Below are 13,078 nucleotides of genomic sequence, written 5' to 3'. Positions count from 1 at the left end.
TCCTGACAACTCAGTGGTCAGGAGATCCGAGGGCTCTAGATAATGTATTTCTGTCAATTCAGTGACCCCGAGACCCGAAACTGTAATTAACATGCTTAATTCTGCTTCTGTAATCTGCTTTTTTGCGAGCCAGGTGCCTCATTCCAAACCCTGAGATGTAATCAATACCTTTGTGATTTTTGCCTATATAAGTCTGGTTTTGCCACCATCTTATTGCTATGAGATTTGGGAATGACCCCTCATTGCCCCGGATTGCAATAAACATGACTCTTTAATTCGACTTCTTGAGGCATCCTTCTGTGATTCGCGGGGTACATTACAACATTGACTCTATGATCTTATATAGATTAAAAGTTACATCATTATAACCTAATAAAAAAGATTTCAGGTGCTTTATTTGAAGCAGAGTCTGATAATCTGTTAAATGATTATTCTCAGAGATAAAAACCACTACAGGAGGCAAACAAATCTGCCCCCCCCACACACACACACCACCACCATGATTTCGACCGCCCAAAGTTCCAACAGGCAAAAGTAGAACGAGGAGAAAAGACGGCTAAAGCTGAGACAGATGGAATAAATAAAATGAAATTATGTGCTGTGGAGGTACTTGAATAATTTTAAAGTCACCACCGTGTACATTCAAGCCAGTTGTTGATACTGATCTTTTAAGTCCAATATATGGAAACAAGAGAACAGAATATTTAACAAAATTATCCTGTTTTCTGATTTATTTCGCCTATATTTTCATGTTTCCTAAATTCTGGACAGTATACCAGTCAAGAAAATAAAAGGAATATGTATATTCTATTTATATTCTGTGGTGCTTTAGCATTTGGTTTAAATTATAATGAAGACATAAAGTGGAGAGTCAAGATCCAATTTCCAATCCCAACACTCTTCATACATTAAAAAGTGGCATAAAATAAGAGGAACTTCCCCACCTTAATTTTTTTAGTTTATTTCCCAATAGAAGAGTATCTATCTGATCACTAGGTATTAGCTGCTTGGAGTACCACGTGAAAAAATGATCCAGAAGCCACATGCAATGCAGCCTGAAAGAGTGACTTGATTGATAAGTACTGTCTGTCACACCCACCAGTCACTCAAAAAGAGAAAAAGGAAAGAAGCACAAGCATTGTATACAGGTTATTCAAAAAGCACTTTTTATTTACTTTAACACAGATGACTTTTTACACTTGAAACAAAACATCTGATACACAATTTTGAGTTTTTAGCAGCACCTGCAACAAGAGGATTGTGGAATACCTCCGGGTAAAGTAGAGATGGCTGAGGCAGGCACAAATTAACCTGAAATTTATCAATCCACTGAAGACATATGGAATCTGAGGCCCCCTGATATTAGCCCAATACATGAAAATACAAAATAAATATTCTGTATGACATTCTAATGAACCATTGAAAAACAGTATAGTTTCAATTAGAAATAGCTTATTCAAAAACTTAGTGTTCATGAAAAAAAACTACTGAAAATACTGCACTGCACATTCTCGGTACACAATTTCTAAGCCTATATGCACAGTTCCTGGGACTCACAGATCTCAGCTTTTGATGTTTTTTAATCTTATTCAAATTATACAGCAACACCTCACTGAGTATTGCTCACCAAAATACCACTGTTTTTTGTCACTTAATGTTAAATGCTTTTTTTAAAGATATTGTATAGTGATTTGGCAGAAAAAAAGTTGGCATGGCTAAGAGGAAAGGGGCTTCAGTTGACCTGCCAATAAAATTAACACTTGTGTTGAATGGACAGGAGACCTATGAATGGGATATCCACGCTTTTTTTTTTTTTTTACTTAAATGACCACATGCCGTTCTGATAGAGACAAGTACTTTTGTGAGTGAATGGAGGTCTTTATGAAGGCCTGAGATCTACAAATAGAAACTATTTTAAGCAGAGTGCAAGTAGAAAGAGAAGGCCCCAGGTCTCATGCACTTTAAAACAGTTAGCATTTAACAGTTCTGACGTACAGATTTTCACCCTAACATGATTGTAGCAAAATGATCATAAAATTTGGAAACCAGTGTGGCTGGCTATAGGCATAGGCAGGATAGGGACCAATTCTTATGAGCTACAGGGTCCCAGTTCTGTCTTTGACTTCTGGCATAAATGTTAGTTTGCCAATGGGGTCAGGACTATATTTAAATTGGAAATATTGAATACGACTGGGTTGAAATGCCATCTTAAATTTGTCTAGGTGGCCAAAAAGTCCCAGAGCTCTTAAAGTACATAAGGTCCCATGTGTAAGGCTGATTCCATATGTGACTACAAGGGAGAATTCTAAGCTGTATTCTTGTGAAAGCTCCCACCCCCTCCTTGGCCCAGGTGTCTTTTGGGGGTCATTTATAATTGCTCCTCACTAACTTGGGTCACTATTTTTATCATAGATGTTTAAAAAGTACAGATAAAAAGCTATGCAGGACAAACAAGTCAACCAACAAGAACCAGAAGGCATATAGATAGCTATCAGTCATAGTAATCAAATTTTGACAAACCACTTTTGTATTTTAATATGCTTTCTTTAGGACATTTTTATCTGGGCTCATAATTATTACTCAGATCTCAAGAATTTTTCCTGCCTTATTACAAAAGCAAAAGATAGAGCTATGTAGTTACTGTTAAATGCTGATCCCAGAATAGTTTGAGCATTTTAAAAGTCCCTCTCCATAGTCTTAGCTATTGTCTTAAGAAGCATCTAATTGTAACATGGCACTGAAATGTAGTTTGTAGCTTACAGACTTATAGAACTTAGAGCTGGAAGGGACCTGAAAAGAAACATTCAGCCAGTACAGAAATCCTTTTAATGGTATTTTAACACATGGTCATCCAGCATCTACTTGAATATTTTTACTGGAAAGTTTACTATTAAGGCAGTCCATTCCACTGTTGGACAATTCTAATTACGAGAACTTAATTCTAATGCTGGGTTAAAGTATGCTCTCTTGTCATTTTTAATATCCTAGTTTGGCCAGCTGAACATACAGTACAACATACAAAACAACAACAACAACAAAAACCCAGTTTCTTCGTATACAATAAATATTGGAGTTAAGGATGCTTGTGAGAAAAGCCCATTATCCCCCACTCTTTTCTGAAGGCTTCTCTGAGAGCACAGCATGATGGACCAAATGACCATCAAAATTATGAGCAGAGAGCACTGCATCCAAAGCCATATACTAAGCAGCATTGCTAAATTGATAAGAGGTTGTCAGAGAAGCAACATCCCTAGGCAGCAAAAGTAGACTTATGAAGTAAAAGCAGACCAACCATTTATTTGCAAGGGTGGTTGGCATATTTAAGCATAATACATTCTCTAGTACCCTGTTACTTCAAACACAAGGAGTATAATCAATTTCCAATGTCATCAGTGTATCTCTTATTGAGGTGGTATATTTTGAAAAGCTCAGATGGCAGCAAAGCATACATAAAGGTTTAAACAAGGCAGTGTACATCATTATACTTTTGTATTCCTAATCATTACAACCTCTTTATAATTCAAGCTTAGGAAATCCTTGTTTGCATTATTATTTTATTGTAATAAAGCTCAGAGTATTATTTTCCCCCTTTGGCAGACATGTCAGAAACTGTTTGGCAAGAGTTGGTGGTGACATTTATTAGTTGATTAATGGAACACTTTAAGGAATAGCTATAGCTCTTTAATTCCTTCATGCAGCTGGGTTCAAAGTTTAAACTGTGATTTGAAAAAATATTTAAATCTCTCAGGACTAAAGTTTTCTGAAGTGTCCTGATGCACACAAGAAGGAAATAGCAGAAATCACGCAAAATACACTTGGCTTGATAAAGCACTCTTTAAAAAGTTGCTTTACAACTTCAGCTTGAAAGGCTCTAATTAACAATTACAACTTTATCTCTTACCCTTTCTTTTTGTGTGTGTGTGCGCACTCTTAGAGGGGCACAGTTATTCTTACACTATTGACTGACCAATTTGGGGTACACCTTTAAAAGGCTTCTTACTTTTAACAACATGAAGATCCTGCTTTGGAACCACTGTTCAAGTCAATAGTGTGACCTAACATGCAATGCTCCAACTGTTCCTCTACAGCCAACACCTGCCTGACAGCTTCTTCAAAGGCCACTGTCACATTAGTATCATCTTTGGCACTTGTTTCTAGATAAGGGTAATCTCCATTCTCTATGCACCAGGCTTGTGCCTCCTCAGTAGTCACTTGCCTATCCTCTTTGTCTACCTTGTTACCCAGAACTACAAAAGGGAAGTGCTCAGGGTCTTTCACATCTGCATAGTAGATGAATTCTTTCTGCCAGTTACCAAGGTTCTCAAAGCTCTGTCGGTCATCCACACTGAAGGTCAAGAGGCAGCAGTCTGCTCCCCTGTAGAAGGGTGTTCTAAGACTCTTGAAACGTTCCTGTCCTGCAGTGTCCCAGATCTGGAGAGTTACAAAACGTCCATCTACCTCCAGATCTCGATTTAAGAACTCTACCCCTATGGTATGAAAAGCCTGGGAGTCAAATTTATTCGTTACATAACGGTTCATAAGCGAGCTTTTCCCAACTCCACCATCACCCAAGAGAATGACCTTTAAGAGCAGGGATTTACCACTCATTGTTGCAGCACCAGATGGGGAAGAGTTTCTAACCAAGATAACCTGAAAATAAAATAAAAAGTAAGAGGGAAAACAGTTAAATTTGAAATTGAAATCAACTTCATAATAAGTTTCTCTGAATTATGGAGCCTTCTAATTTAGCTTCTCTTGATTCATGCTCATTAACTAATAGAGTATAACAGAAGGAATAAAACTTTTTTTGCATGAGGGAGAAAATAGGTCTTGCTTGTCTGAGGTCTATTGTCTGTGCCAGGAATGGCTGAATGCCATGGATAAGTGGACTAGCAAACGGTGCTGCAATTTGGTTCAGTTCTGACCCTATTCTCTCTTTGATGAGAAAACCTAGAACAGGAATACCACTCAAATGTGTAACCATATTAGCTTCAGATTTTGACAGTTCTAAACAGGCAAATAGTGTGAAATTGATTTGGAGTTTGAAGTCTGTTCCTGATATACTGAGGAGAGAAGGTTATATGAGTTAGAATTCTGTCAGTATATGTTTAGGTTAGAATTAGACCAAACTTGGAAGAGAGAAAAAGGTCAAGTTTCTTCTGGCATTTGCCTCATTATACTTGCATTAATATGGATGCCCTCACAAATAAAGGATCATCCATAATCTTTTCTTCATGGAACAATAGCAATTAAGTTGATGGCAGTTGACTGGTACCAATATAATAGCTGTCACTCAGGAAGAATATCTGAATAGCTTATTAATTTTTAGTTTTAGGTTCTAATTTCATGCTAGCACTAAAGAAACATTTTATAATTTTTAAAGTACTAATAATTATACTGAATCCTTTGGTTACCTCCATAACATGTCTATACATGAAATACCTAGAATGCATCTTAAGATAAAAAGATCAAATGCTTACTGAACAACTACCTTGTACTAGATTCTGTTAGGTACTTTCACACAAGCTCTATTGTGGAAACTCAACAATGATGATGTTAATTGCGTGTTATTTATGCACGAGACCCAAAGAGATGAAAAGTAATCACTAATCAAACAGTACATACAAAAGTGTTTCTGGAGTCAAATACATTTGAAATGTAATTTTAAAAACCTTCAGTAGTCCTTAAAATTATATTGGTGTGCATGTGTACTAATCATATATTTTTCTAAACAGTCATTTTTAGAAGATCCAATGGAAAAAATATAAAATATTATCTGTCCAGTTGAATATAAAATATAAACCTACCCAGTTGGGTCTTTGTCACAATCTTGTCTTTTTCTTGTTGTTGTTGTTTTTCTGTTCTAGGATTCTAAAAAACAAATTGGGAAACATTTTTTTAAATCTATCATAAAATAAATTATATATATATTAATAAAAGGGTAATATGCTAATTAGACTGAGAGACCTTTCAGGAGACCTTGCAGACGTTTTTCTGGATAAAGCCATGGTGATGGGCCCGAGGTAGAAGCAGTTAGAAGCCAAGAGGGGAGGGTGATCAGGCTGGTGGGGGGTGGGGCCATTGGGGGTAAGCAGACCAACAGGGGGGCCAGTTGGGGGCAAACAGACCATCATTGGGGGTCAGTTGGAGGTGATCAGGACAGTGGGGGGGAGGCAGTTTGGAGTGAGCAGGCCAGTGGGGAGGCTAGGTGGGGCTGAGCAGGCCAGCAAGGGGGGCATTTGGGGATGAGCAGGCTGGCAGGAGAGGCATTTAGGGGTGAGCACACTGGCATGGGGGGCAGTTAGGGGTGATCAGGCTGGTGGTGGGGGCATTAGGAGGCAAGCAGGCCGGTGGCAGGGGGCAGTTGGGGGCGAGCAGGCCTGCAGGCAGAGTGATTAGGGGCAACCAGGGAGGCAGGCAGGCAGGTGAGTGGTTAGGAGCCAGCAGTCCCAGATTGCAAGAGGGACGTCCAACTGCCGGTTTAGGCCCAATCCCTGTAAACCAGCAGTAGGACATCCTTCGAGGGGTCCCAGATTTGAGAGGGTGCAGGCCAGGCTGAGGAACACCCCCTCCCTCATGCACGAGTTTCGTGCACCGGACCACTAGTGTGTGTGTGTGTGTGTGTGTGTGTGAGCAATATATATATTGCTCAAGTCAGGAAAACAACAGACCAACCTCAACTTAGCTACAGAGAATGCTTTTCATAAATATACTTGAGTTTTAAAATGCTATAAATGTTTAATATGGACAAATAATTTTATTGCAAAAACTTAAACTTGTCCTAATTTGAGTGTACTTTATGTAATTTTAAACTTCTATATTGTCTCTCTATTGAGCACTCCAATCAAAGTAAGCCAAAGAAAGTAGGTGATATTCACAGAAGATATTCAGGAAAGGGAAAGCACAGAGAATCTAAGATATGCTGAGATTCTATCTCAGAGATGAAACTCCTTCCCTTTATACCTATCAATGTTATTATCTCCAAGAACTTCCTAGCACACTGGTTGGCAAACCGCAGCTCATGAGCCACATGCGGCTCTTTGGCCCCTTGAGTGTGGCTCTTCCACAAAATACCATGTGCGGGCGTGCATGTACAGTGCGATTGAAACTTCGTGGCCCATATGCAGAAGTCGGTTTTTGGCCTGGGCGAGTCTATTTTGAAGAAGTGGTGTTATAAGAAGTGGGGGGTGTCAGTTGGTCAGGCGACGGGATACGCAGCACCGGGCAGGTACATTGTTTTGAGGTACATTCGCTGAGGTCGACCTCTTCCAACTCTCCCATCCACACTCATCTATCTGAAACAAGTATACAAGATGAGTGTGGATTGGAGAGTTGGAAGGGTTCCTCAGCGAACGTACCTCAATCAGATTGAGGACGTTTTTTAGCAAAGGCCAGCTTAGGAGTACCCTAATTAAGTTAATAACAATGTACCTCCCTATAGAGTTTAAGTTTAAAAATTTGGCTCTCAAAAAAAATTTCAATCGTTTTACTGTTGATATTTGGCTCTGTTGACTAATGAGTTTGCCCACCACTGTCCTAGCACACTCATCAATCTTCCTTGAGTTTGTCTCTGCATTTGATTTCACAAGATCAGAGAAGAAAAAGTTATGTTTGGGAATTCCCTATTTACAATATATTCTATTGGCTAATTATTTTACTCATTAATTTTGATCATCTGTCTTGAACACAACTTTTAGTATTTAACTGGCTTTATTAAATTGAAACGCAACTTCATTTAACATTTTAGTTAATTATGGCAAGAATTTTATTTAACCATCATCAAGAATATTGGTCTAAACAGCATGGGATGGCCAGAGGGGAAGGGGTGGGGATTGGGTGGAGGTGGGCTAAGGGGAGGTGGGATGTGAGACATCTGTAATAGTGTCAACAATAAAAATAAAGTAAAAAAAAAAAAGAATACTGGTCACCCAGCCAGCATGGCTTAGTGATTGAACATCGACCTATGAACCAGGAGGTCATAGTTCAATTCTTGGTCAGGGCACATGCCCAGGTTGAGGGCTTGATCTCCAGTGTGGGGCATGCAGGAGGTAGCCAATCAATGGTTCTCTCTCATCATCGATGTTTCTATTTCTCTCTCCCTCTCCCTTCCCCTCTGAAATCAAAGAATACTGGCCTAAAAAGAAAAACAGTCCTTAGATTTGTTGAGTATTCTTTCATAGTGAGGAATAAAGAAACTTTAAAAAACAATCTCTCTTGCTTAATAATCTCATGTAATTTTTTAAAAATTTTTTTATTGTTGAGAGTATTATAAATGTCCCCCATTTCCCTCCCTTTTGCTCCCCTCCACCCAGCTTCCCCGCGCCCCCCCCCCCATACCTCATGCCTCCACTGCACTATTATCTGTGTCCATGGGTTATACATGCATGCATGTAAGTTCTCTTCCTGCTCCCCTTCCTTCTAAGATCTGTAACTCTGTTCTATGCTTCCAGGTCTCTGGACCTATTTTGTTTGTCATGTTATTTTCTTCAAATATAATAAAGAATATTATAAGGGATTTATTAGAAATATAAATTAGTAATTATGAATTTAAGTAATGTCTTTTAAATTGATAGGCTTTATCCTCCTTCTTGGTCTATATCTATTCTAAAGTATTCTCAAGTTTACCACAATTCTTTATTTTTGTCCTCTTTTCTCTGTTCTCAAACTTCTGTCTTTGGCACTAGCTCAAGTAACATACATTTCTTTAAATGGTGATGAAAGAAGTGCTAGTACACCTCTTTATTTTTAATACTGGTCTGTGTAATAACTTTCATAACAGAACTCTTGAACTCTCACTTAGAAAAGCAATAGAAGGAAGTGAAAACTTGGGCACAATACTAGTAGTATTAAGGGCTTGTGCCAAATAAACTTTAAATATCTAGCAAACAGGTGTTCATATCATTCAATGACTTACTAACTCTACTTTCCTTACTGCGGATACATCAGATGATGGGTCAAGGACTGAGTGCATATGGAAACCAAATACTCAGCTCCAGGAATAATGATGAAGTATTAATAACTATCTGAGATAATGCTGCAGTTGCTTGTGCATTCCCTATTTGGTCATGTGCACACATAACTTCTGGGTACATAGGGAGGAAAAGCAATGTGGTTCAATGTCAAGTGCACTGGGCTGGCAGCAATCTGGAGATAAGAGTCTTCATCACTGCTTTCCCATTAATTTATTTTATGAAATTGGACAGGTCACTTAATCTTTCTGTGTTTCAATATCGTCCTATATAAAAATAGAACTGATAATACCTGTCCTACTTAACTCATAGGATTTGGGGAGGGGGGTGAATAACTTATGAAGCCTGCAAAAATTTGTATGCATTTATTGAAATTTTTGTTTTGAGATGTTTGTTCCTCTTGCTCCTCTACCTCCTTTCACTCACTGGAGGGAGCCTTATGACTCAGTATTAACCCTTCTCAAAAGGGCCTGCCAGTAGGAATATAACAATTCTTCATTTTCTTTGTCTTCCATATTTGAGAAGGCCTTGTTTCCCAATAATTTTGAGTATCTGCCACAGAATCTCAGTGTGGAGGGACCTTAAGGATTTTCTCATCCAATCCTGCTATTGATGCTTGAGAAAACATTTGAGTGCCTATTGGGTGCAGTTTCCTTACTAAGGTGACCTTCTATTCACCTCTGCTATCTCCAAGTCTTGTTTGTTCGCTGGAAGTAGAGATGAATACAGTTTAGGCTTGTCTCCTTGCCTTCACTCACTAAATCCTGCTGATTTTTCCTTGGAATATCCTTTTCTGATCCTCTGCTACCATCCTCATTTTGGCCCACATCTCCTTGCATCTAATATATTATGAAAGCTTCCTGACTGTTCTCTCCCTTGCCTCTGGTTTCTCCCTTACCTAATCTACTTTGCAAAGCTTAATCACTTGAGCACTCACTGTTGGACATGCATACGTGTTTTAGGCGAGGTCTTATCCTCAAGGAGTTTACAAATTAACATATAAGCTTCAGATCTCATGGTTTACAGTTGAAACAGTAGCATTATACCAACCTTATTTTGTTACGAAAACCTTATTTCCAAGTATGTCTTTCTGACACAACCAAATTTTAAATACCCAGATAGTAAGGCCCTTGTTTGTATGTCTTTGAAGCCACTTCAACATGCAGTAGCAGAGTCCTCATATAGCTAATCAATAAATATTTGTCCATCAATTGTTTAAGTAGGTGCCCAAAACTAATGCCTCTAAATTTATGCCAAGGTACAATAGGCCACAGTTCTGTAAGAAATCCAAATACTATTATTTACTAGTATAAGGTGACTAAATAGCAGAAGTTATGGTCTTATATGGATCACTTTCTAGATGGAATATAACAGAAATTCCACCTGTTGAAAGTTGGTGGAAATACTCAAGTTTTCCTCCCCTTCCCTCACATTTTAAAAATAAGTATACAGATCCCTCCATTCCCATCAAAAACAAGATCTCAATTTTGTGTTTTTAGTGGTTGCTGGCATCCCTACTATCATCATCATCATCACTGAAAATGAGTGTGATCTTCTTTAGTACATACTTAAAAAACTAGCACAGTATACAAACAAATCAATTTTCCTCCCCCAGAATATGCCAAATTTAAATCAAACCTTAAAAAAGATAGCATAATGTAGGCAAAAGAACCCTTTGATAACTCTAAGTACATTTAATAGGTAAATCAAACCCCTTATACATCCTTTATGGATCCCATGTCAAGTTAGGATTTCGACTAAAATGTTTATTCTGATTTTGGTCCCATTCAGAGAAAGATCTGGCTTTAACAGACCAACTATCATAGAAATGCAATTCTCCTTTCCTATCCCATGGCCCCAAATATATTAACAAGAATTCTCTAAGGATAGCTTATTCACTTTTTATTCCAATTAGGGTATACATCTTAGACAGTAAGATGAATTAGGAATTCATATAACAGATACTTGCCAGCTTTCTTTGCTTTTCAACATACTTGAAACCTTCTGAATCTGCTGTGCTGGCACCCACTGATTGTGTTTAGTTGGGAGTGGGAATGGAGGTGAGGGAGAAGGCAGTACAATCATGAGAAAGAGGTTGAAGCTTTGAAAATAGTACATTTTAGTGTGATGATGGAGAGAAGAGAGATAGAAACGCAAATTGGCAAGTCAATTCAGTTGCCATGGGTAGAATGATGCTCAAATCCATAGTGCAGATTGGGAGCAAGTCTTGAGAGGGATTGTACTACATGGCTGGGGCGGGGGGGGGGGGGGCGCGAGGGGGGGGGTGGTGGTGAGAGTGGCACTGGCTGCAATCTGCACAGGGGAGGAGCCATAGTTGGGGTTGTAGGGAAAGCCCATCTTGTGGTGACATACTGGTTGAGGCTACTCAACTCACTGTTGATTCCTGGCATAAATTTGTTAATACTGCACTGGAGAACTGGGAGAGGTGATCTTTAATCTATGTGAAAATCAATACAAATAAGAAATGATAAAATATTTGAGTTCCTCCACCTCAAACGGTGTAGGTTATTTCCAATTCAACCTGATGCTTAGTGGTGGTGGTGGCATTCCTAGCAGGTAAGCCCTCTGACGTGTACACTGGATTCATTTTGTGGAGCTAACAAATAATCAGCTATATCCATGCACTGAGTCCAACAGTCACAGCTGTCATGCCACTGAAATGCTATTCTCACATTTATGTCCATATTTAGATCTTATATGCATCTAGAAGGGACCAATGTGGAATTTCACCTCTAACCTTTCATTCCTCAGGATGACAGCTCCGTGGCTATGAGCCTGAAGGCATACTAGATAGCAATTTGGCACTGTCCCCAGGCCACTTCTTCCCAAGTAGACTAGCTAGAGACAAATAGGTAAGGTTTGGGTAAGTGATCAAAGTACCGGGAGAAGCTTCCTTAGAAGACCAGGAATGTTATCTCTATGACAGGGGCACTGTTAGCATTGGGGATCTAAAAAGTGTGATGTCAGGCATAGTTTCAGCTACCTCGGACCCAGGTCCTCTCATCTCACCCCCAGCTCTTAGAACCAGAGGCCGTGGCGCATGCGCACTGAGCCACACCCGTTCCCCACGGAGTCCTACCCCTCCCTGCCCAGCTCTGGCAGCCGCTTGGATTACTCAGCAACGACCCCCACCTCCCCAACAGTCACCTACCCCCCAACTCTGACCCCTGCACTGCTGAGGGCCCTTTCCCAAGGTGCGAGTGCCCCCAGAAATTACCTAGACCTCCCTTTATTCATCTTTCCCCAACCCCCCCACCTCCGGGCCTCTGGGGTCCCGGCTGTTGGCCTCGCTCCCTGCCCACGCACAGTCACCTTACCCGACACAATGGGACAAAGATAGAAGAGAGCCACGGGTACCAGACAGTCAGCTCTGAGAGCCGGCCGCCCGGCTCCTCAGCGACACTGTCACTGCTCCTACTGCCTCCCCGTCCTCAGTGGGGCAGCAAGTGCAGCTTGGACCTCGGTGGCCTGACAGCTGCTGCTCGCGCCCGCCTGCGGTTACTGCCGCGCAGCGTCTCGAGCCCGCGCCTGCGAGGGGAGGGGGCGGGGCCCGCGCCGCCTCCTTGGGCCCCTTTCTTGTCGCTGGGGACCCGGCTGTCTCTGGCCCTTGCAGGTCCAGAGCTCACCCTGCCTCACTGTTTCCTTTAATGCTCATTGTCCAACCCAGGTCTCCCTTGTCATCCTCCCCTCCCCTCAGTAGGCAGAGCGACAATGGACCATCAAATATTGCTCTCCCACTTAGCTCCTCTGCAGCCGGGTTCCACAGCACCATTTTCCGCAGTTACCCTTCGACCTAACTCATTTACCTTACCGCTAAACCCTCTACTTTTGCCAAAAGGATAGCACATATATTCTCCTGTTTCAAACAGCGCAGGGAAATACATTAATAGTAAATACATTACACAACACATTACTAGGTCCTCTAGCTGGCTACTGCTCATAAAATTCTCATGGCAATCCAAAAATAAAGATTCACATCTGTACCTCAGGCATAGAAGGCACACCATCCTTTACCCTTACCAGTTAGTATTCTCGAGGGACACACAGAGAGCATTGCTAGACATTTCTGGAAATGTTGCTGAGGTAGA

General features: G+C 40.4%; 1 protein-coding gene across 1 annotated transcript; it reads right to left on the bottom strand.

Moving 5' to 3' along the window:
* Positions 1-1,153: 1,153 nt before the first annotated feature.
* Positions 1,154-12,469, bottom strand: RAB9B (RAB9B, member RAS oncogene family). Its single transcript, XM_036303975.1, has 3 exons — positions 12,308-12,469; positions 5,808-5,871; positions 1,154-4,650 (listed from the first exon to the last, which is right to left on the bottom strand). The coding sequence occupies exon 3, from the start codon at positions 4,606-4,608 to the stop codon at positions 4,003-4,005; it is 606 nt and encodes a 201-aa protein (XP_036159868.1). The 5' UTR covers positions 4,609-4,650; positions 5,808-5,871; positions 12,308-12,469; the 3' UTR covers positions 1,154-4,002.
* Between the last annotated feature and the right edge of the window lie 609 nt (positions 12,470-13,078).

This window comes from Myotis myotis, unplaced genomic scaffold, assembly GCF_014108235.1.
Source record: "Myotis myotis isolate mMyoMyo1 unplaced genomic scaffold, mMyoMyo1.p scaffold_m19_p_4, whole genome shotgun sequence".
Classification (NCBI taxonomy): Eukaryota; Metazoa; Chordata; class Mammalia; order Chiroptera; family Vespertilionidae; genus Myotis; species Myotis myotis.
The sequence above is the reverse complement of the archived record's forward strand: the minus strand, read 5'-3'. Positions and strand labels throughout refer to the sequence as shown.